Genomic DNA, 25,723 nt, shown 5'->3' on the forward strand with positions numbered 1-25,723 from the left:
TGAAGTCAGTAATTGCCAACCTTAGAGCAATTCTTGAGTAGGGAATATGACATAATGAGGAATATACTACTGGTTGCTTAATTCACTTAACTTAAACCCTTGGTCATGTTGTGGCCCTTCAGAAAAAAAAAATGTAGTTACCTTTTGAAATAATAAACCCGGAAATGTAATTATTACAAAGTATTTCAAACAGTTAAAGATTTTTCTTTCTTATTCTCCCTTCTGTCAACAGTTGTATCCTTGGTGCATTTGATAGGAGTGAATATTTCTCAAGCTCTAGAACTCTGAAGGAGTTTTGCTGAAAAAGCTGATTTCTGGGTTGGTTTTTTTTTTAAAGTTACAGCAACTTGAAATAAATTGTCAGATGAACCAGTATGATAACATTTCGGATTTTCGATACTACAGGTGCTTTTTAACCACTAGGACATTAGTAAGACTATCAACGCATTAAATATTTAAATGTGCATTTATATACATCTACAGTGTGAAAAGCCTTTCAGTGTCATCGTTATCTTAGTCATAGGTGATGCAGACTAATTTCTTAATTAGATTGATTTAATTATTGGTTTGACTGTGAGTAAGTTGTGGCAGCCTTTCAAAGCTGTTAGGGTGCCATTAGGTGGAAAACACTAATTGAGGACACTGAATTATGCAATCGAGACTGGAGTGCTTACAGCACATAAATATGGCCATTATTAATATAGCTGTGGCAACAAAGGAAATTAGAGCAGGTCATATTAGGTTGCAGTATGTGGTCATCATCTGTAGTCTTGTAGTTTTTGTCATTCTGACAAAAACCCTTCTCAAATCAAGCTGCTCATGTACTAGTCTCCACTTCCAAGTCACTCTTATTAATATTGCATTATTTTATTTTTGTTTGCTTGTTTTAAAAAATCTTACTTGATTATATGCTTCATCTGGGAGAATTTGGTAGGTGACATACCAAATTTATATTTGATATTTTCATTTGGAAGTATCATTTGACCTTAAACCCAGCACCAACTTCTAACTCAACATCATGGTCTCAGGTTGACCTGTTGAGATTCAGGTGCCTTTGCTATGTTTTCTTGGTATACAGAGTTTGTATCCGACATTGTGTGTCCAGCTGCTTAGGAGGAGGTCTGGATCAAGCAATACCAGAACAGAAAGAACTCATTTAAAGGGGAAAAAAAGGAATTGAAGAATATCCATTGAATTCTCCCACATTTGTTACATGGTTTGCCTAATGGGTAGTGCTGAGAAACACTTTCAAGGGAATGTAACCGTAATTGTGTCTTAGTTCCTTTTCTGTAAAAAGAATGTGGTTCTTACATGTAGTATGCATATTTGGGAATGAGCCTAAATTAGCTGTTTTCACTTGAGATGTGTTTCTATCATGAACTTGTGACTCACTAGTGGTCAAAAAGGCATGCAGTCTTGGATATGATAAGGTAAAACAGAAGCGAAAATGCATATGTTTATCTGCAACAGCAAGCCCAGAATACGTAATTCTGAATTCTTTAGAAGTTAAACACTAATGAGCAGAACTGGTTATTTCAATGTTTTGTTCTTCCTTTTAAATAGCATCATGGTCTTTGCAGGTTTTCTACAGGCAATGTTTATACCAAAGGAACAAAGTTTTTAGTTTATACTGTATATGTTTAAAAACAAAACAAACACATTTTTCCTACAATTAAAATAGGACACGTTTCGCAAAACAGTCCTTATTTCTCAACAGTGTTAAGGATTGCTCTATAAAAATGGAGATCATGTTACAAAAGTATGAGTACCTGTGAAAGTATTTTGTATCAGAACTCTTTTAGTTTCTCTGTCTTTTTGTGGTGGTAGCAATACAAGTTCAAAAATATTCGGGAGTTCATGCATAGGAGTTTTGCCTCTCATGCTTAAACCCGAATAACCAGTCTTCTCTTGGTGTGCCACTGTTACGTGCGTGCAGCAAGGCCAGCTGACATGCAGATAAATTTCAGCAGTTGCCTGTGAGTCACAGCCAGCAGGCATGGTTTTGCAGCAGTACCCTGGCAACCAGCTTCTCTGCAGTCCTTCGCGTTTTGTTTTCCGTGCATAATGTGTATGTTTGAGAATCAGCCTTTAAGCTGTAGGTGAAATGAGTCTTTACTCTGAGGGTGGAAAGTGGTAGGGTAGGGTTTCATTTCCTTTAAACTGAAACTACTTTTGCTTTTGATGGTAAAGTTGTGCAAATTTAAATGAATAGTCTTTGACCTGATTAATAATAGGTCATCTTTACCTCTAAAATTTTTCGTTTACTGGTCCTCAAATAAAGGATCAGTCTTCTGCCATTGTGGTTATGACTGTCACGATCAACCATTCGAAACCCTTCTTCTGACATAATGTGGTGAAGGAGTGCTCTCTTGGAATTGGAGCCTCCAGTACTTTAAAAGAGACCAAAAGTCCTTACTGAGAAAAGCTAAGCATAGAGATTTGTCATGTATGTTGTTAGATCTCCATTCTTGGGGACATTAACTGCTTGACTGGATTAGTCAAGCAGCTAGATCTAATTGGATCTGATTTGTGCAGGGTATTGGACTAGATGACTTGGACTAGATGTTGGACTAGAAGGTCTTTTCAACATGAACAGAACTTGATGATATTGGATACTGTGTTTAAGTAATACAAGCATGCAGAAACAATACCTATTAAAAGACAGGAATTCTGGTTTCCTGTGTTTTAATATAAAATGAAAAGAGCTTTACACCAGTATATCACTGATAGCTGCTGTGTGCCTCCATACAAATTGTCAACTCTTTTATAGCTTATTTGATGTGTTGCTTTTAATTGTTCAGTTTAAGAAGGTTTTTTGACCTTTTAAAAAAGTAGAGATGAGAGGACGAAATATTTATTCCTACTTTGAGTGATAGTTCTTGCCTTTCTCCCTGGAGCATGAAAACACATCAGTCTGTCTTGATACAACACAGAAAATTGCCAGTAAGTAATTTTTTCCCCCCTGTCTATTCCCAGTCTTCTCTTACTTCATAAAAGGATCTGCATTCTGACAGCTTTTCTTAGCACTGTGGCAGCAGAAACTCTCTGGACAACAGCAACAGCTGTTTTAGTTTCCTAGCCATTCTTCCCTGTATTACTTGCTTTCTGACAGTATCTGCTTTGGAGAAGTGCTTACCTATTTTTTTTTCACCAATATTGCATATGCATTAGTACTCCAGTTCTGCTTGAGTTGGTGTATGTTGGTGTTATGTCAGGCCATAACATTCCTGCGTACGTGAAACACAAGTGATAGCATTGTGTAGCTGTGCCATTGTCAGAAGATGGATAAATTGTTCTATTGTGTGCATATAGCCTCCTCATTTTGTTCACAGCTGTTGGCCAATCTTGGTTTTCCTTTTCTTCAGCTGTTCCCTGGGCAAAGAATCTCAGAACCACATAAGAAAACTAACTGATGGGGTTTGTTCTTGGCCCTGGTCTCTGACACCTCCATGTAGAGGGAGGAGAACATTTCTCCTTTTGAGTATGTTCCTTTACTGAATATTTATATTGCAGGCATTCAGAGTAAAAATTTTTATTCAATCATAGCAAGATGTCATTCCCCATTTTTTCTTTTACCTCTGCATAAAGAGACTGCTGCATAACTCTTTGCCAAACTGGAGTGCCTTTTATGTTAGTGAAAATGATTTTCACTTAACACTGAACCTTCAGTAGCCTTTTCCCTCTTTTTATCTTTTCTATGTAGTATTTCCTATTTTTACCATATTCTTCTAATTGTTTCTTTTCCTTGCCCCTTATTTACTAGTTTTCAGGAGTGAAAACTTTAGAGTAAATTATTTCTCCCCCTTATTTTTTCCTCTCAGACTCACTTAACTTTTCTTTCTTTTTTCTTTACCATGCCATTCCCTAGAGGGTTTTAAATGCTTTTCATCTTGTGAGAGACACTTTCTCACCTTAAGCCATGGCTTAAGGTGTTAACATTCAGTAAGTGGGAAATGTTTCTTCAGAAATACTTAGCAGCGAGGTATCTGGACTGCAATTAATCTTTAGAACTAGGCCTCTTCAAAAACCAGTCTTTTCTCTTCATCCTGTCTGGACAACATCTTCAGCAGATGGTAAGGTTGAATGATGGCATGATTGGAAGTAGGTCTCTGCAGATCTGCAGCTAGAGCTTCAGTCATTATTCCAGAAACAGCAGAACCCCTCTGGCGAGCCCTGCCATGCAGATCCTCCTTCTCAGTGTGCTCAGAAGCATATTCAGTATTCTCTGTGAATTTTCTTCATTAGTCATTCCTCTTTCTTCATTATTACTGCAATTGCCAGGGAACACTAGAAAAAGTGTTCTGGGGTACCTGAAGTAAAGAAATTGATGGACTTGAAAACTAAAGGCTAACTTAGATTGAGAGACCCCCCCCATCCTCAAAGACTTCTGTCTGATTTCTTGATATTGTCTCCCCAGCAGTGGCAGTATTGGCAAAGAGATACTATTTTGTATCTGTCTCAAATGATAATGAGGGAACGAACAAATGGTCAGAAATGTCTCATTGAAAACAACTGTGTGTTAACAGAAAAGAAGTCCTGCCTGTCATTAATTCCTTCCTACATAGAGCAGTGAATTCAGGTGATATTAGAAAGGAAAGGAAGAGGAAGACTTCCCTATGAAGTGATCTTTAGATTAGTACCTTCAATGCAAGTTCAGCTCTCATCAGTCCCTTTCACAGATTTTTGAATATGTAATGGATAATCTCAGCCAACTTACTTAATGATGTCCTCAGTGAGAGGTAACAAATGACATCTCAGGCTATCATGGCTGAAGAATTTTGAATCTGATTTTTTCTTTTTGGATGTCAACAAGAAGCATCAGACTTGCTCCAGATATGGCCTTTAACAAAGTTTGTTTGATACTTTTGATCATTCAGGTTGTCTGATAAATACCTGATAAATTTCTGATAAATGCCTGATAAATGTCTCATAAATTTCAGCTTTCCTGGTTAAAGGAACCAAGTTGTCCCTTCAGTACTCTGATACTCCTAGTATAATCCTTAAATCCAATCCTTGTAGGCTGCTCTTACACCCTCATAGTGAAGGTTCCTAATTAACATCAGTGTTATGTATTTAGTACATGGTTTTTCAGAGCTTGCTTAGGCATAGCCACTGAGGATCTCAAGGATCTACCGAGGTGCTTATCTCCAAGTTCACTCTCTTAGCTTTTAGTCTGTCTCCTAGTCACTGAGCTGTGAGATTGAAATGATCCTGATGAGAAGTAAGTCTAGACTTTCAAGTGAAACTCAAATATACCTTATTGTTGCTAAAAATTAGATTATGATATGAAGATCTGAAGCTGAATCAAAAGGCAATAGATATGTTAAATTACATGTCAGAATTCATGGAGGAGGACAAATGTATTAATAGACTTAGAAGACCTTTTCTTGTTTTACTTTATAGAAGGACCGGGATTATATAGTGTTAGTGGCTTATGTGGTAACTAATTATCCTGAAAAAATATTTTCTTATGAAGACGCTATATTGTGTAGGAAGGAACTATTGAGTAGTGAATAATGTAATTTGGCATAGTGTAAGTATATTGGGAAAGAATTGTGCAGTGGGAAATGAGACAGGTTTTGCAGCTGCTCTTGTTCTGTGCTTTTACTTTTTAGAAAATGTACTCGGCAAAAATATTGTTTAGTTTTTGAATGGGACTGAAATAATAGAAATCAAGGAATGATATAATCCCACCACATATTTAATATATTACATATTTTTTAAATTTAATTCAACTAATGTGTGTTGTATTAGATTTTGTTTGCGTAAATGTTAACATCTCCCCCCCCCCCACTCTAGCTCCAGAAGTTTGACGGATTATGTAAGACTAAATTAATTAAGATTAATACTTTTGGCAATATTTGTCTTATTTTGGTTTTCCTACTTTCTGCATCTTGCATTGGCCTGAGTTTTACCAGTAATCCTTGTGAATTTCTAAAAATGATGCTGTTTTATGGCACTGGGTAGGTGCTCAGTTTATTTGTCCAGACAGATACATAAAATTTAGCCCATGTTTCCAATAGGCTGCTGGTGCCATAACCGATCTGTTTCAGGTTGAAATGCTATTGAAGGGTTTGGAACTCTTTTTCTTTAACAATACAAAAGGATGACAAAGAAGTGACTTCTTCCACAAGTCCTGCTTCAGGACTCACGTCCTAGTCTTTGTCTGAGAGCATGTAACTAAATCTGATGGTAACTGATCTAGTGTTGCAAAATGATTAATTTAAATGCCCTTTCCTTAAGGTTTGTTAACAGATACATCAGTGAGAATGCTGCAGTTCAGGTGAATTTGAGGACTGGAGTTTCAGGGGCACTGCTCATGTATGCCCTGACCCTGCAGCCTGTCAGTGTGGTTGTAAGAACTTGTACAGCACAATATATGTCTTTTAAGACATCTCTTTGTCATGCTTTGTTTAATTAGCCTGAAATACAGTTCTGAACCTGATGCGGTGATTGTGGCTGAAACATACCCAGTCCCCCAGAATAAGACAAAAATCCCCATTTCTTTTACCTTAGTATCCCTTCATTTTAGTATGTTGAATAGTTAGAAATGATTCATTTGTGCACAGAAGGCAGTGCTGCTGGACAAATGTTTAAGAAATTATGGGGGGAAATTAGGAAACAAATTTAAAGGAACAAATGGTGAAAGAGAAGCACTGTAAAACTGATCAGTATTTTTCTCACATTTTATAAGCCATTCTACATTTATTGCCATGGTAATGAACATGAGTGGGTGATACATGTTTTAGTGGGTTTAATTTAAAAAAATGAGGAAGGCAGTAAGCAGTATTATTTTTATTCTATTTTCAGCTAGTAGCTACTAGTTAGTATTCTGTTTTCAGCTCATAGGTCTGTTTTAAAAGTCAGGAAAATAGTTGTTAAAAAAACCCATCAAAACACATGCAAGTTGTTGAGGGAAGGAAGGACAGCACATTGCTTCCAAAGCATTTTATTTGGCTGTCACAAAAAAAGATACTGACTGACACTAGAGAGAGCTGCATTCCTGTATCCCTTTATTATTGAAGGTTTAGTTGTGAACAGAGCCCTTTGAGACATGAGGAAAAGTTGTGAAAAGAATAATAAGGTGAATAATAAATTCCTTAATTAAAACTAATTAATAATTTATCCTCTTATTTAAATTTTAAAAAAAAGCTTTGTTATTAAAAATAAGTGCCAGGCTGTATTTTTCAAATACAGTAAATTAAACTTTCCACAGACATTGAATTAGTTTAGTTGCCGAAGTCTACATTGTCATTTAGTTTAATAGGCAAACAAAATCACTGATCTTTCTGATCTGGTATTATGTATCCAGCTGTGACCAAGATCCTAAGGTGTTATTGTTGTAATTGTTATAGTCAACTGTAATTCTCTTTATTGTACTGCATGAAACGAGTAGAGTTTTTCATCAAGTAGCACCATAATATTGTAAATTTTCTGAAGTGTTAATAATACTTTGGAATATTCACTGTATATAGTGGAATTAGTTTTGATTCCTTACTCTTTTAACATATTCCCCATTATGTGGAATGAGCTCAACTTTGTTTACTAATGTATTTTTTTCTCATACATTTTTTTACTTGTTTGAGTTTGTGGCACTTTGTTCAGTATTATCACCCATATTCATATCGTTTGTAATCCCTTCAAAATTGAAGATACGTTCATACAGAATACACGCAGAGACAGGAACATAAACAAATACTGGATTATGAATGTTGTATATATATATACATTCACATATAGTATTCTTTTGAATGGTAGTTGTACATTTCATGAAATGCAAACATTTTTCTTTGCTTTGGTTAATTATACCTGTGGCTAAGTAAAGAGACCACCAACAGACATGCAGGCTGGCATACCACTTCAAACGTGACAGGTTGTTTTTAATGTATTTCTCATTTGAGGATTAGTGTTCATAAGCATGGGCAAATTATTCCTTGCAGTATGTTTGTGGCTGTATGCAACATAATGAAAAGATTTTCGAGACAGATTATTTGCAATTGGAGCTCATTAATGAGGTAGATGAATTGTAAGCCTGATGAAATGATACAGATAAAACTGTAGCCTTAAAATACACCTATAAAAGGAGAGTTACTCGATTTTAAAGCCCTGCAATTTATTTTTTATTCTATACATGAAATTTTACACTTGATTTTAATTTTAATTTGCATGTCTCTGAATACTACACGAGTTATCTAGTTTAAATGAATATTTCTGAATATATTATCTGAAGTACATTAGCTTTTTCTTATATGTGTATTAAAAGTTTAGAAATCTTGCTCTTAGTGGATCACATTTTTAAATAATTTCTCTTGCTTCAGATACAGGTTAAAGAACATAAACTTTACAGAGTTTCAAGACCTATATTAGAAAGTCTTGTGTTAGGTGATTTGCCAGCTGAGAAGACTTTACTAACTTTCCGTCTCTGTTTTAATGTGGACTGGTGCTTAAAGACAAAGGTTCTAAGAACGGCTGCACCTTTGATCTGCTTCTCACTAGCAATTAGCTATAGAGCAGTGGCTATTAGCAATTGCTCCAAGAATGAGAGCAAGACAGCATGTACAATACTCCTACTAGTCTCCCTGCTTCCAGTTCTTTACAGCCTGGAAGCCTCTTCCACCAGCTGGGGTTCCTGTGTATTTCCTAATGCTCAAGGTGTTTCTTTTCCATAACTTTGTATCATTGGCAAACTTTCATCTCATTTTTTTTCAGGTTATTTACAGATATTAAATGGCAGAGAAACTTTAGAAAACTCACCTTTCAACTGTGAAGGCTGGTGATTTACTCCTTTCCCCTGTTTTCTACCTTTTGGGGAATTATTTATCCGTGGCATGTTATTTCTTTTGTATGACCCGTCTGTTAAGTTTTCACCAAAAGCTTTGATTAAATACTTTCTAAACTGTCCTAGAAATCTCACTACATCATAGCACTCTCTGTCCTTAAAAACAGTTCAGACATTTCACTTTATAAAAGCTGTGTTGCCTCTTCTCTAACAAGTCATCCAGATGTCTGCTGATTCAGTTCTCCATAGTGATTTACGCTACTTTGTCTGGATGTCAGCCTTCCAGGTCCGTAGCTCCCAAGATGCTCCACAAAAAAAAAAAAAAAAAAAAAAAAAATTGAACTTTATTGATGTGTGCTTCAGTGTGTATAAGGAGATTTACAAATTGTTACTAATATTTGCTGATCATTTTGTTAGTTTAGTAATTTTTATGTAGTCCCTTCAATTTCTTCAAGCCTCCCCCAGTGAGTTCTTGCATGAGGGTCTCTCGAGTTCCTTTCAGTGAGCACCAGTGGAAAGTGTTATATTAGCTGTCTTCAGGAGTCTTGCCTTCTCTGTATGCTATTATACCTTCATTGCCAGTCAGCTCTGCAGAGTCCCTGGCAGGCTTTCTTGCTCTTCATGCCTTTAAAGGATTATTTATTGTTAATTTGCTAGTAGTTCCTCAGACTAGTTTTTGGGGTTTATGTTTCATATGCCAGGATTTATGATCCCATCTGTTTTCTTCTTCTGTACATTTCTTCTGATATCCCCTTTTATATTCTGTTCTTTATAGTCACGCTGGTTTTCTATTGCTCTTACCTAGGTCTTAATAAATGGTATGTGCTGGCTTTGTGCTTACTACTTGGTATCTTTAAGTAGTTCCCACAGTACCTGTAGGGATTTGATTTTTGTTCTTTTGATGTGTTTATATAAAAATGTCCTCATTTTTATGTATACTTCCAGATGTATTGCTCACCAAAGGCAAAATTTCCGTAGCTATGTTTTCCTTTTGCACCAGTCAGAACTTGGGTGCGAAGCAGGTTGTTAGAAATTTGTGAGATTTATACTTGCGAAACCAGTGTAAGTTCGCAAACAGTACACAAATTAGGTATGCACAATATAATACTACGTTTTAAAAGCTATCACGTGGTATTTCAGAAGTATGGCTACAAATTTTGCTAGGCAGTCTGGTGGGGTGTTTTCAGTGACGTCAGCAAACTATTCATGTGGAATTGGGAGAGCATTAGAAGCACTATGTGGAATACTCTGTAGAAGAGAAAACTTGTTACTGATCCTTTTCTCATAATACTTAAATCTCCTGGTTTTTTGGGCTAAATGTGTGATGTCAATTGAAGTGAACAAAGGAGATCTTATTTTATTTCTTTTTTACTTCAGTATAAATTGGTCAGTTACTAGAATTTTGACCCTTCAAGTTAGGATTTATTATTTTAGTGTGTGTTTTCGAATAGTCTGGTTCTGATTCACCTAGATGTAAATATCTGATCTGCCATTTTTTGTAAAGTCTGCTGTACAGTAGGGGTGGAAGTTGTGCTTCATTTTGAGAAAAATGTTGAGGTAAATTTCACTTGGAAAGATTAGTTACCGCTCATACAGGGGCGACACCTCCAGATGCTGGAAGTCATCCTTTTATACATATTCAAGAATCTAAGCAGCCTAGTTCCTTGCATATCATAGTTAGAAGAATTTATAGTAGCTGAATATCTGTCCTGTAATGCATTAAATAATTTAATTTCCAATAAATAACTTGCAAATTAAGTATTTAACTTCCGTTTGATTTTCTGAAGCATTCTTAATGGGCTCAGTAAGTACAGGTTGTTACAAGTGATACTCATGCCTCTGAGAGTTACCTAATTAAAATAGTTAGAAACCTTTTTGAAGGCAAACTCATTTGGCTGTCTTGTCATATGCTTGAATTTTACTATTTTTTCCTGTGTTTCAGGTAAATATGCTGAAGATATATTTGGTGAACTTTTCAATGAAGCACACAGCTTCTCATTTAGAGTCAACTCCTTACAAGAACGTGTAGATCGCTTATCTGTCAGTGTTACACAACTCGATCCAAAGGAAGAGGAATGTAAGTTAACTCCTGCACTGAACATTTCTTATTTTGTCACTCAGACACCACTGATACGTGAAATGAAAATAATAATAGTTTAATAGTTTAAATCATAGTTATAAGAAGCAAAGCATCATGAGAAAGAGGTCCATTTCTATTTCTGCTACCAGTGTCTTTTATAGCCTTGGGCAGCTTTCTGAGCTCAACATTTTCATGGTTACTGAATGATGCTGTAATCAATGAATTTACATGCAAACCGCTACAGGAGAATGTGTCACTTCAGTAGTGTTATGTATTAGAGTTAAGAATATTAATATTAAGTAATACTATGTGAATGCTTGGAGATAAATCTTTACCCTTTTTTTTAACCTTCCTACTATTTCCCATGGGATGTAAACCTTTGTCCAAGTAGGGCTTTTGTATTTAACCAGTACCATCTTACTTTCTGTATGATTATAATTGTATAACTTCATTTATTGATGCTATATAACCTCTTGGATTCTTCCTAAATAGCTCATTAGGGTATAGCTCATGCCTGTAAGATAGAATTTTAATGGAATTTAAAGGATGCCTAGGCTTTGCGATGACTATAGGAACATTGACCAGCTAATGTGTAAATGCCATGAAGCTTTTTTTTGCCTTCATGGGTATTTGTTGGTTGCAGGTGGAACTATGAAAAGTCTTGTCGTCCCAAAGAGTTTAGGCTGTTCTAAACCATGCAGTTAAGACCTTGAAAGTAAGGGAACATCCTATAATGAAAAATAACTTCAGATTGCTTGTGGGATCCAATTTTAAAGTATAGAAAGCTGTTTCAGTTCTGAATGTCTAGGTATGATAATTGTGTATTGACAGGAAAAATGAAGTGTCAAACCAGGAGCATGGTCTTCAGGCTGTCTTTAGTTATAGATATTGAAATTCCACTAGTAGCAGAATTAGGCTAGGAGAAGTTTTGGTTCCATATTTCGCGTGACAATAATTTTAGAACGGGTTTCGAAAGACAGCTGTTCACAGCTAGTAGCAGATTTTCCACGAAATCATGACTTGCCTAGGGGAATTCTTACATTAATGGGATTTTCCAAATCTCTTGACAACTGAGCATAAATCATACATATGCACCTCTTTTTCCAATTGTTGTGGTTTAACCCAGCAGGCAGTTAAACACCACACAGCCACTTGTTCACCCCTACCCTGCAGTGGGAGGAGGGAAAAAAAGTAAAATTCATGGGTTGAGATAAAGACAGTTTATTAGGACAGACAAGGAAGGGAAAATAATAATGATAATAGAATTAGAAATACAAAACAATTGATACTCAAGGCTCACCACCTGCTGACCAATGCCCAGCCAGTTCCTGAGCAGCAACCTCTGGCCAACTTTCCCTCTAGTTTATATGCTGAACATGATGCCATATGGTACGGAATGTCCCTTTGGCCAGTTTGGGTCAGCTGTCCCAGCTGTGTCTCCTCACAACTTCTTGTGCCCCCCCAGCCTGCATGCTGGTGGAGTGGGCTAAGAAACCGAAAAGTCCTTGACCACTGCTCAGCTGCAACTAAAATATTAGTGTGTTATCAGAGTTATTTTCATCCTAAATCAAAAACACAGCACTATATCAGATACTAGGAAGAAATTAACTATATCCCAGCCAAAACCGGGACACTAATAAAATAGCTCATAAAATACCGTGTTTACTATGATTGGATAATGACAAAAATTCCTTTCAGTATACCGTAACAAATTGTCAGCAATTGTAATCCTGTAAGAACTGTAATACTCCAGAGTGTTAATGTAATTTTTGCATTTACTCTTGGCAGCCTAGTTTTTTGTTTGAATCAGAGTGGGATGTATGTTGATATGGTATATCTACTATGTTAACCTTTCACATTTCAGGAAAATGGAGAGACCATTTTAAGTCACTGAGTTAATGCATCTAAGGATGGAAAGATGGAAAATTGTACTATCCTGAGAAAATGACAAGTTTGGCCTTGGGTTTCAGTACTTAATATCCATAACTATTTGATGTAAGAGAATTGCTAGAAGTAGCTTTAAATAGTATGCAAATGAACCGTATCAATAAATTTCACAGCACTGTGTATACTGTAGCATTTGCTAAACTGTATAACTGAAGAAAAGGACAGACACTGCAGTTAAAGAAAACAGGGCTAAGAAGAGGTCTAGGCCAGAGTGGCTAAATGTGACTTATATCTGATCCCCTGGATTTGTGTCTCACACCACAGAATAGCAGTGACTCCTACTACTTCAGAGGAACACATGCAGTCCTCAGTGTCAGGAGCTGTTAAATGACTAATTTGATTAACCTAAGAATATCCAGTCCTTGAGCCATACGCAGTGTTTCACAGTCATCTGCCCACAGTGAGTCACCAGATGAGGACAAAGGAGATGAGAGGAAATTCGATATTATATTTCCTTAAAAGTTAGGGATCAGGAAACTTTTTTCCTTCAGTATACTGTTTTGGGCTTGAAATTTAGAAAGTCATCATAGGTAGTTTTGATTTTAGTCCTAGTCTGAGCTAAAATAGATGGAGGATGCTAATGCATGAAGGAGGGGGGGGAAATGTTCGGATTTACCTTTCTTAACCCTCCATGCAAGAATGAAGCAAATTTCAGTAGTTCTGCTCAGCTAACAGCACGAGTGAAATGGGGCTATACTTGTGAAATGAGTCTCATCTGCTAGCTCTTTGCCAGCAGGCAGTAATAGAAGATTTAATAGGTTCCTTTGGGCCTATGCTTTTACACAAGAGAAAGAAATTAAGATTCATTTAAAGCTAAGTGGCATGAACAAAAACAGCCCAAGTCAGATTCACTGAATGAGGTGCAGATACTTGACAAGATGTTTCTGGTACGGTCAGGGCAATAAAAAGCACTGAATTTGTTTGAATAGTCTGTTTGTTTTCTCATTTTGAATGATTATAGTATCTCTCTAAAAGAATAAAAGCAAGATTATGATTTTATCTTGAAGGACCTAACTCCTGGTGCACAGTCTTTCTATTAGTCATAGAAGAATTGTTATAAACTTGGTTAGGTTTGAATTATTACGCTGTTTTCAAATTCTGGATTTCTCAGTGTTATTAATTACGTGTTTTAATAGATTTTTAAAAATACTTTATTCTTTTCACATATGTGTGGGTTTTTTTCTCCTCAGAAGATACCAAACTTGCATGTAGACAAAAAAAAAACCTCTGCTTTTCTTCAGGAAACTGAACTTTATTTCAATTTTATGGGAAACAAGTCTGTATGTATCCAAGATTAATCATATCTGGGGTCTTATTAGGGCTGAGAGAACACAATCTTGCTATAAAGCTGAACTAAGGTTGATAGTTTCAGAAGCCCTGCAATATGAGGTGTTCTCATAGGTGATCACATAAATCTGAGGAGTATAGTTTCTTTGCAACCATTTTTAATTTCAGTATTTACTTTATAAATAACATTAGTCTTTCCATATATATGCAAATTTTATAAGTCAAATAATAGATTTTTCTTAAATGATCACATTTTTGTAAATTTATTTGCATCTTTAGCTCTTAAGTACTGCTAAAAATAAATAATGTCAGCTGTAGAAATCTGATAGTTTTTAAAAGAATATGCATTTTAGCATTTATGTGGTTCTTCTTTGAAATGCTGATACACAATACAGCTCTGATGATAGTGCTTGGAAGTATTGGAAAATAGTTGTGTATCACTCAAAAATAAACACTATCAGGGCAGAATCAAAATTCATAAACTCAGAGTTTATCAGAATATTTTGGTATCAATTTAGTGGCTCTTTAAATATAAGCCACCTAATTCTATTTAAATCTCAGACCAGAGTATTGTTATCTCAAAGGCAGATTTTTAATTTTTTTTTGGTAGCATATCTGTTACAACCATGACAAGCAACTTAATGGCAGAAGTGCTATGGGAGAGCAGCCTGGCATACTTCAGGCAAGGAATTAGTGTTGTGAATTGTATTTCAGCAGGTTTCTTCTGGCTTTGAGGACATGCTTGGGTTTTTTTCTAGACATTCTATAAGTGTTTAGAATTCTATAAATATAAAATTCTAATACATATAAATTCTATTATTCTGTTAAACTGACAGTACTTCAGAAGTTTAGCTGAACTAATGCTAAAGAGAGATTTGACATTTTGCTGTAGCAGAAAAGATGGCATTTGTTGGGCAGAAACCTAAACAGCTTGATGGCTCCTTGGGGTCTGTATACTTTTGTGCACTGTGAAAAGGGGAGACTCATTCAACTTTAAAATCAGGACACTCAGCCCACTGTGTGACTTATAAGGTAAAGGCAGTAAATCCCAGTTTAAGGGGCAGCCTGCTGTCTCTAGCCTCTGAAGAGGAACTTGGTGACTTGAGTATAAATGTAATCAAAGTTAAGAACAAGGAGCACGTGAAAAGAGAAGGAGAATTATGGGCAACTAATTCCATTGATTTGTATATAATTTCCCCTAATCATTTAGTTCTGCAAGGAGTCACAGCTGTGAGTTCATGGTCTTGAAAGCTGTCAAGATCAAATTCTGTGGAAAGCATTAAGAGGGCAAGCTTTTAAAGGAATATAGATATTATTTATTTCTTTACCACCTTCACCTTTATTTGCCAGTATTTTTTGCCCTAGGACCTAATCATAAATTGCATATTTGAGTGAGTGTAAATGAATAAAAAAAAAATTAGTAACTTCTTTTTTTGCTCTGATGAGATAAAATGTAGTATTTAATATATATCTGAAAGCTTAAAAGTAGCAACTTTCTGTCAGTATGCTGATGTGCTCCATACTTGACTTCTACTACAAACTGGGGATTGCAGTTTAATGAGGGGCTTACCTAGAGGTAAAATGTTATTTAGTATATTGGTTACAGATGTGTTATTGTATCTCATTAGAGTTTGTTGTTGATGACAAGTACAAATGGACTGACATCTCTTTTTCAAGACCAAATGTACAAAAGGTTGGCAGTTTAGCTTTCTGACAGATAATTGTAACTTAACTGGAAAATATTGTTGTGTACAGAAGGTTAGACTGGCAGATATAATATGTCTTTTCATACAATCCAAACAACAGACAGCATAAAAATAAACAGGCATTTGTTTAGATTGTTGAATGGATGTTTAAATTAAATTGTGAATATCTCAGCATTTAAGGAAATTATTTAAGACCCTATTTTTTATTCATTCAGTAAACACAAGTGGTATAGCAGATGGACTTCAGAAAAATATATCCATATGAAATTTAGGATCTTGGGGTATACAAAGGTCCTGGTGCTAGTTAGGAATTAAGCAACTGGAAGCCTAAATTTAACAGCATCAAGTCAAATGCCTGCAGCTTTTCCAGCTCCTCCTTCAGCCACTTGTCTCTTCTCACACCTGAATTCATAAACACATCCAATTTGTCTGACCTGTCCTCTTGCTGTGCCAGCTCGTCAGTCAGCCAAAGCTGAATGGCTGGATGGCCAGCCAGGTTTTCACGTATTCCTGCACTGAGGAGGTGAGCCAGGAGGGTGTGTTGTCCCTTAGCCAGCTGGCAGACTAAACAAGTGGCTTTGTGAGCCAAACCGTGCGCAGCCCAGGATTATGCTGTGCTTGCGGCGTGGGATTTACCTGATCCCTACATGTAGGCAAGTTGTATCCATGTCATGATCCTCAGTTATTTTATACGCCACATCCTTTCGTTTCCTGAACTGACGTTGTCCTGCTGTAGTCAGTTGTTTGGAATAATGGTATGCTTTTTAGGGAACGCCTGTTACTGGATATCAGCACAGGAAATGCGGCTTGAAATTCTACCCTGTATGTTTTCTGTGAAGATCTTTCCTGTGTATCTTAGGTTTAGAAAGTAGTAATGCTTATTATTGTAATGATCGATTATCCTCAGGTGTGTTACCTCTTGTACATGTTTACAAAACGTGGAGTTTTAAGCAAGAAAATGGAAAATATGAACTAGACTGGCTGTATTTGCTCGTTGAAGACATTAAGGAATGCTCATAGTTTATGGAACAGTGTTATCCGTGAGCATTTTAATATTAAACTGAAGAACTGTATTTATTTATTGGAATAAATTAATTTTCTTCATTGTCTTCAGAATGCAAGCAGGTTCAGAGAAAAGTATACTAAGTTTTAACTTTTGTTAGAAAAGTCTCCAATAAGTGACAGACAGTTAAAAAACTTGCAGGATTGTCAAGCACCTCTGAACAAGTAAATTTGGTGTGATTTGTGTAACAAATAATCCGAAGGAAAAGCAACTGAAGTATAAAAGAATCTAAGACTTAAGTTTTAAATGAGATAAACCACAGTTGTGCTAACTGTGAACTTTTGCCAGCAAATAACAACTTGTACTTCATGACAGGTACAAAATATATAGGGTTATTTATGAATGCAAAAATACCTACAGAAATTGAGATGCCTAGCTGGCATTCATACATTATAATACTTCTTTCACACACTTACAAAGACTTCTGAGCAGCTAATTAAAGGTATTAAAAAGAATAAAAGACACTGTGATGAATTAGAACCTAAGGGTAAAAAGGGGGAAACTTCTCCAGGAGTACACAACCTTGCCAAATGTAATAAACTTCAAAAGCCAAGCTGAAAATCAGATAAATCCTATCTTTAGCCTCACAAAGGATGCTGTCAATGTGCTTAGGTAAGAAGACAGAACATTGCAGAATTGCAAGCCCTCTGGAAAAAAATCCTGCCTTCTGCCCCTTTTTGATCATAGCATAGAAATCCAGGTCTTTGTGTGTGTGTGTGTGTCCATATGTATGTGTACACTTCTGTGTGTTACAGGAACCAGAGTAAAAATGCAGTTTTCAACTTTAATATTTTCAAAAAATTGTTGCCAAAGGCCCTAGTGGTACGGCAGGGGGAAAGGATGTCTTGTCTTGTGTAAAGGGGCACTACTATCAACCTGTTTCTATAAAATAAGCATAATTATTTACAGATAAAATGCATGTGCTGAAAATGCTCTCCTTAATGCTAGTATGTCTTAAAACCGTTTTCAGTACTGTTTGATTTTTTAAAAAAAAGAACCCAAACCAATGGAAAGATCTGCTGCTTTATCTAATGGAAGTCCAAAGCTGGCTGCAAAGTTAGCTTTGAGACACACCTGGGCTTCAGAGATGTAGTAACTGAAGATCAGGGAGGGAAAGAAATATGAGACTAAATAGGTATACTGTTTCCAGAATTAAAAGTGCAAAGCTTATCAGTTGTGGTCGCTTTTCCATTAATCTTTATCTAAATTTTAATGATTTTGAAATAGTAAAAGATATATATGGGGTTTAACAGGAGTAGGTAAAATAGTTGAAATCACTGTTTAATCTATTGTGTTCATGTAGTGTTGTTTTCCTTTGAATCTTACATAAAGATAATTGATTATTCCCAACTAATGTATTAAAAAAGTCAGTGGTCTGCCTGAATTAAACAGAGAAGTCTTCTCAATTAAACAGATTAAAAAACCTCATTTGACTAGTTTCATGTGTTGGAACATAGAATCACCTCCCATTAGATCTCACTGATCTCACTAGCATAAGTGATTTGATGGTTTGGCATCTCAGTGGTCCCTCAGTGGAACTGCTGCATACATGCAAGGAATGCAAAGTTTGGCTTGCTGATGGCATAAAGATAAAATCCATACCAAGAGAGAGTAGTTTTTAGTACCAAAAGGATTGTGAAATGGAGTTGGTAAATGTTACTAGGTACTTCTGAGCTATCAAATGGTATTTTAGAGTTACAGAAGCAATTTGTTGAACTATTTAGGAGAGACAGAGTTCTGAGATCTACCCAGGTGAGAAAAATGTCCTGTGAAGCCAAATAGAGGATAATGCGATAGAACATTACAGACATGTTTTTCATGTAGTCTGGCAATAACTTGCCATGGTAGTAGTGCTAGATGACTTTATATTTGCTGTAAAATGCCTAAGATGCAAGTAGCAATGCTTAATATTTATTTTTTTAACCAACATTAAGCCATTCCAGGTTAATCCAAACAAAATATATTTGGTGGGGTTTTTTTTTAAATGGCAATATCCCCTTTCAGTGTCACTGCAGGACATTACAATGAGAAAAGCTTTCCGGAGTTCCACAATTCAAGATCAACAGCTGTTTGACCGCAAAACTCTGCCTATTCCTTTGCAAGAAACTTACGACATTTGTGAACAGCCTCCTCCACTTAACATTCTCACCCCTTACAGGTTGGTAAAATAAAATTAATCAAAACCAATTTCTGGCTTATTTTGTGTAATAGAGGGGCTGTATCCATGCACCTTGCTGGTGTTGAGTAGCACTTGAATATATAAGGAGCCAGACTAGAAAACTGTGAAGCTGCTGGAGGAATAAAGGCAGCAGACGACATTATAAGCATTAAAACTTTACTCCATTTTACTCAAATTTTAACGCAGTATCACAATGGTAAGAAAAGGCCATTTTTATTCCCTGTATTTATTAAACTGTGTAATGTTCTTGGATGCGAAGTGAAGAAAATAAACATCTAAATATGTAGAAAGAAAGGTCTTTAATGGAAATTAATTAGATTAGCTCAGTTGATTAGAGCCTGGTGCTAATAACACCAGGGTTGTGGGTTTGATCCCTGTATGGCCATTTACTTAAAGAGTTGGACCTAATGATCCTGTGGGTTTCTTCCAACTCAGACTATTCTGTTATTCTGTGAATATTGTTCACTGTCCCAAAGTCAGTTTGAATCAGTAGCTGAACACAAGCAGCCACACAATTTTGCTCAATATTTTAACAGAAAGATTTAAGTCATTGGAGTGGGATTTTTCTGATTAATGATACCCTTTATTTTTCTACAGTCTGCATTCAAGTTACTTTTCTAAAATTAGGACCTTGGATGCCTGGAAAGACAATAAAGACTTATGGCACAGGAGGTCAATGATCATCTCTTTTATATTCCTCAGTAAAATATTTCAGGGTCTGAGATAGATACTGAGTGTTCCTTAATATGCCTTTCTTTTGTCTTAATATTTGGATTCACATATTGTCAAATAAATAGCATGTCTGGTGTGTCATTGTATTTCAGGGATGATGGAAAAGAGGGTTTGAAGTTCTATACCAATCCTTCATATTTCTTTGACCTGTGGAAGGAAAAAATGTTGCAGGACACCGAGGACAAAAGAAAAGAAAAGAGGAAGCAGAAGGTATGTGTGTTAACTTTATAGAGCTTCTGGGTTTTTTTTCCTGAAAGGGGTTTGCTTGCAGATATGCTACTTTAATAGCAATCCAAACTTTACAGAGTCATCCTTATTCAACTAAAACTACTTGTATTCATTTAATTCCATCAACTTTAACAAATAACTAAATAGTAATAACAATAGCGGTAGTAGTAGTAGTAAAATAATATAGAAGGATCTAAAGCTTTCATGTAGTGAAAGTGTAACCAATATCAGGTTTGTCAAAACTTTTACGTATACTAGCAATGACTCAACAAGGAGGAATACACAAGAATAAAGAATTTTATTTGAATATTTATTTGTAATAATTTTTTTTTACAATCTTACATTTTAATAGATATGTTTAAACTAGAAAGAAATTAGTAGGAAAAGAGCACTTTGCTTATATTTTTTTTCAAATTGAACAAGCACTTTTGCAAAAGGTAGAGCTTTTTTGTTTCACCACTATTCTGTGTGTTTCATACATAACAGAGAAAGTTAAATATGTGTCAAATTCATAACTTTATTTCAGACTTAGAATAAAAAGCTACTTATACAGTTATTTTTCTCTGTATTATTCAGCTACTTATCCACTAGACTGAAGTTTCCGGCTCTTACAAGTCTTTGGTTTGCATATCTTTAGCCTGAAAGTAAATTTTTCTTGCACTTGAATTGGGATTATTTTGTGGCTGGGGTTTATATGCAACTAATGAAGAAACACTGTCTAAGTCGTCAATTTTGTTTGCACAACTCTCCTACAGCAGAAAAATCTAGATCGTCCTCATGAACCAGAAAAAGTGCCAAGGGCACCTCATGACAGACGGAGAGAGTGGCAGAAGTTAGCCCAAGGTCCAGAGCTCGCAGAAGATGATGCTAACCTCTTACATAAGCACATTGAAGTTGCAAATGGCCCAGCTTCACATTTTGAATCAAGGTTCCTTCTTATTCTTTCTATCCTTTATTAAGTATATTCAAACTACATAGTGAGCATGCTTGAGAAATGGTCAGTGATGAGGTGCTGCTGCTATTCTTGAAATGCACTGGAAATCACTGACTTTGCTTGATCAAAACTCAGTTTTAAAATACTTAGTGTGCCCTTAAAGGAGTAGTTATTATGTTGTTATTTTCAAGAGTAGCGGGTATCCTCATTGTATCCTTGGGGATGTTTATTGTCATCTGCAGCTTGAAGAAGGTGTAGTGTCACTGCTGCAAGCTTGCACTCAGGTGTGTCACTACATTGCTCCAGTCTTGACTTACAAAATCCCTATTATTCCAGTCTCTTGATTTTTCTTAAGCAGACACTGCCAAGGCTATATGGTGGGTGTGATAGAAACAAATGTCCACTTGGAACTCAAATGAGAATGCTTAGCTTCTCTTTACTCTTGAACAAGTCCAAGATTTGATTGACATTTCTGATTATAGCCTATTACAAAATCCAGCCTGTTGAATTCTCATTTCACAGCATGTATTTCCTGGTGGCTAAAAGTAGCATTTCACATGGGAAACACCTGCTGTGTTTACGCTTCTGCTGTTTGTGCAAAACCAAGTCCATTTTACCAGCCAAAAAACACCTGGTGGCAAAGAGGGCTGATGATTAATATTAAGAGATTTGGGGGTATGGTTTTCCTGGGGTTTTTTGTTTGTTTTGCTTTTTTAAATTCAAAAGTGTTCATTGTCCTCCAGAAAAGTTAAATTTTTTCCCTCTATCCTTCTCTTGCTAGAAGTGCACCAGCACTTTTTTAGTTTTGTAAGGCCTTCAAACAAACTCAGTAATGATGATGAATAATAATGGCAGCTCTAGGAGAGGGTGTTTGCTGTCTGAAAAATGGAAAAACCTGTTCGTTGAAAACTTAGTTCAGAATGTGAAAAAGGTCTTGGTGCATTTCACTCAGCGGGGTACAACTTAAGTTATGGTGGTTAGCATATTTCTGGGAACAGCTGTATAATATCTCTGTAAACTGCTGTGTCAAGTCATTGGCAGAAACATCTGCTTTCCTGCTGTCCTTCTGTTATGTTGTACATTGGATTCCACTTTAGACACACTTGTTGGGGGTATCCTTTTATATTCAGGATCCTGCCCTAAACCTTGATTATCTCAGTACCGGTAATGCAGTTACGAATAATGCTGAAGTGCTTGGGAGCACTACATGTGCAGAGCATGTTGTTCAGACACAGAATAGCACCGTGCTTTGGAATAAAGGAGTAGAAACTTCATCCCTGAGGAATTTAATAGGCTTAGATACTGCAGTGGTGGCAGTATGTGGAAATGTAGAGTATTGCTCTACTTGTTGGAAAATGTTCTGCAAACACTTTTCTGAATTTGAGATTAAAAAAAAATCTGTAATTGAGTAGTTAATTAAAATTTCGTAACTGATTGAGTCCTTGAGGTGTGTCTAAAGTTGTCATTAAAAACTAAGTTGAATCATCTTTGTTTATCGCTACTACTCAATAACAGATATTTATCGAATCTTATGTCTAATAAAGTACTGAGTTCTTTGTATGTATTGGAATATAGATCCTCTGACAGAAGTTTAGCTACATTATTCAGTTGTAAATTCTACCATTCTAACATCAATGGATGTTTCATGACTTATAAAAGAAGAGTAGTTCTGATTGTATTGCTGTGTTCACTTAACTCAGAATTATGTGACTAATAAACACTGAGGTCACACACATGCTGTAGAAACTATGGGATGTATCTGTTATAACCAAACCCTTGAGCTGCTAGAAGCAATGACAGGGAAAGTGGGATGAATTATTTAAAAGCTGTGATGTACAGTATGTGCAACACTAGTGCAGAGAAGACACTTATATTCAGAAAGCAAACTGAAGTATGGAACAGTAGCTGAAGGCACTGATACTAAAGGCTAAATTGGATCGTTTTTCACTGATTTTCTACAGATCTCAAGCATATGTGGACCATATGGATGGATCGTATTCACTTTCTGCATTACCCTATAGCCAGATGTCCGAACTTCTGAACAGAGCTGAGGAGCGAGTGCTGGTCAGACCACACGAACCACCTCCGCCACCTCCAATGCACGGGGCAGGAGATGTGAAACCTGTGCCTCCTTGTGTTAGGTACAAAGCAGTCAACCAAATTCATTGAGGCGTTTTAGTTTTCCACCCCTCGTCGTTTGTGTGATTTCCATGCTGCCCAGGCAGTACACACGTCCTGGGGGCTGTGTCGTTCCACAGCCCCAGTGTGTCTGCACAGGAGCTGGACAGAAGGCCGGCACCTAAACCCTGTAGGGTGCCACTGAGGAGTCAGGCCTCATCTTGCCATTAACGCTGCAGTTGTGTTGCCTTCTCAGTTAAATGTCAGGACAAATAACTGTATGGAAAAAGCTCCTGTGAAATACGCTGGCATCTCAGGACGTAGCTTTGGAGTTTTGGAAATTTGTACAACTGAGCTGTGTTTCAGCCTACATGAAAGAGAGAATATATCACAGTAAGACAGTCTGCTGTCAAAGCTGTATATTCATCACATTCGCTAAATTGCAAGTGCTTCCTCCCACCACCAGCAAGTGTTTTTATTTTCTATTTCTCTGCCTTTCCAGAGGTGGATGCACACTTAGAATATTTTCTAGAGTGAGGCTGTGGTTGTCACTCCCCTCTTCCTTTAAACTCAAAATCTTATATTATGGTCCGGTACATGTAAGCTGGAATAGAGGATGGTTAATTCAAATGCAGTTGTTACATGAGCAAGATAGTAGTCTCTTGAAAAGAATGACTTTATACTGTTTAGGGGATCATACCCAAAAATGCATAACTCTTTGGATTAACTTTCCACGGCAGCTGAAAGAAATCCTCTGTGGTCTTTCAGGAAAGTAATTTTGCTGTTTCCTTCTGTTTTCTTCAGCTCACCTATGCATTGCACTATAATGACTATCTGGCATGTAATAACAGTACCTCTCTGTACGTAGAGTTGATGACCTTTGATATTAGCCTCACTCATTTTGACATCACACTTTAAACACGTATTTCAAATCTGAATTCTCCTCATTGTTTGTACTGTTTTGTTTCGTTTTTAAAGTTCTGTGAATCAAAGCAGTTAATCAACTGCTAGTTCCCTTACTTCAGAAAAATAATTTGGATTTACTTAGGGATGACAGGGAAGAATTATACTAGTACAGGAAACCTTTGATAAAGATGCAGGTTTGTGTAAGAATACAAATTTGGTCGGTAGCTGAATGAGAGCAGAGGTCTTTTGGAAAACTGATGCGTACTCCATACTGAAAATTATATTTCCTTGTATGTGAGATACGAATGAATACCTTGAAATCATCACAGTACATAATGCTCTTTGATGCATTTGAGGGTTCAATGTTCTTAAGTTGCAGAAGTGAATCTATTACTACTTTTTCCACTCTCTAATGACTTTGTTCTGTTATTGGATGTTGCAGTTCTACTACTGGCTTGGTAGAAAATCGTCCTCAGTCACCAGCAACAGGCAGAACACCAGTGTTTGTGAGCCCCACTCCTCCTCCTCCACCACCACCACCTCTTCCATCTGCTTTGTCAACTTCATCATTAAGAGCTGCGATGACTTCCACCCCTCCACCCCCAGTCCCACCCCCACCACCCCTCCCACAGCTGCTCTGCAGGCCCCAGCTGTGCCACCTCCACCAGCTCCTCTCCAGATAGCTCCTGGAGTTCTACATCCGGCTCCACCTCCAGTTGCGCCTCCCATAGCACAGCCCTCTCCCCCTGTCACTAGAGCTACCCAAGTGTGTGAAACTGTACCTGTTCACCCAGTTCCTCCACAAGCTGAAGTACAGGGACTTCCTCCACCACCCCCACCTCCTCCCTTGCCACCTCCTGGCATTCGACCCTCCTCCCCTGTCACAGTTGCAAACCTTTCTCACCCTCCTCCCGTTCTGCACCCTCCTCCCACAACCATTGTCCCTGGCCCCCATGCACCCCTAATGCCTCCATCTCCACCATCCCAAGTGATTCCTGCTCCTGAACCCAAACGTCATCCTTCAACTCTTCCCGTAATCAGTGATGCTAGAAGCGTTCTGCTGGAAGCAATACGGAAAGGTAATGTTTTGAGGGGCAAAAAGAACTGTCTCAGAAACTTGGTAAATACACATTAGCTTTGAGAGATGGGGATATTTCGCATGCGTAAGAAGTTAAAGGAATGAATCCCAAGTCTGTTTCTGACTTCTATTCCCTACAGCGTATGCATTGCCAAGTAGACAGATTTTTTTTCAATTTGTAATTGCCCTTATCAGATGTTTAGATTGGATGGTATAACGGGTTCTTTGTGGAAGTTAATTTAAAAAAAAAAAAAAGTACATCTGTTTTTGATGATCTGTGGAGATAATCTTTTCGTTTCTGTTTACTTGAAAATGTGGTTATTTCTGATAACCTACAGATTGGGTAGGAGACAAAACCATTGTTTTTCCACAGACTATTAGATAAAAGCAGAAAAGATTGGCGGTGGAATTTTGATCTTATGTCACTATATGACAACAACATATAAATGACATTCAGAAATCTGCTGAAGACTTAAGGCTGTTTACTATCTAATCTCAACACGTCCCAGCGCAGCAGAGGAGCAGCTTTTGCATTGCAAGGTGCCCACTGGCAGAGTGCAAGTGAACAGTGGAGCTGCAGGGCGGTGTTTTACTGATGGTCTAGTGAGGAGCTCTGTGTGCGAGCTGTACCTTTCAGCTTCACGTGCTCATGGCCAGAAAAATCCCCACTGCACCTCAGTGAGTGC

The 25,723-nt window shown here is 36.9% G+C and overlaps 1 protein-coding gene across 1 annotated transcript in view; it reads left to right on the plus strand.

The window, feature by feature from the left end:
* The window catches only part of WASF1 (WASP family member 1), an 84,712-nt gene that overhangs the window by 57,287 nt on the left and 1,702 nt on the right, over positions 1-25,723 (plus strand). Inside the window, 7 exon segments of the mRNA XM_050315870.1 lie at positions 10,722-10,856; positions 18,867-19,020; positions 19,866-19,983; positions 20,757-20,929; positions 22,897-23,076; positions 24,402-24,577; positions 24,580-25,038. Of these exon segments, the coding sequence (XP_050171827.1) occupies positions 10,722-10,856; positions 18,867-19,020; positions 19,866-19,983; positions 20,757-20,929; positions 22,897-23,076; positions 24,402-24,577; positions 24,580-25,038 (1,395 nt within the window).

This window comes from Myiozetetes cayanensis, unplaced genomic scaffold (assembly GCF_022539395.1).
Source record: "Myiozetetes cayanensis isolate MyiCay16 unplaced genomic scaffold, myiCay2020 scf2-11, whole genome shotgun sequence".
Lineage (NCBI taxonomy): Eukaryota > Metazoa > Chordata > Aves > Passeriformes > Tyrannidae > Myiozetetes > Myiozetetes cayanensis.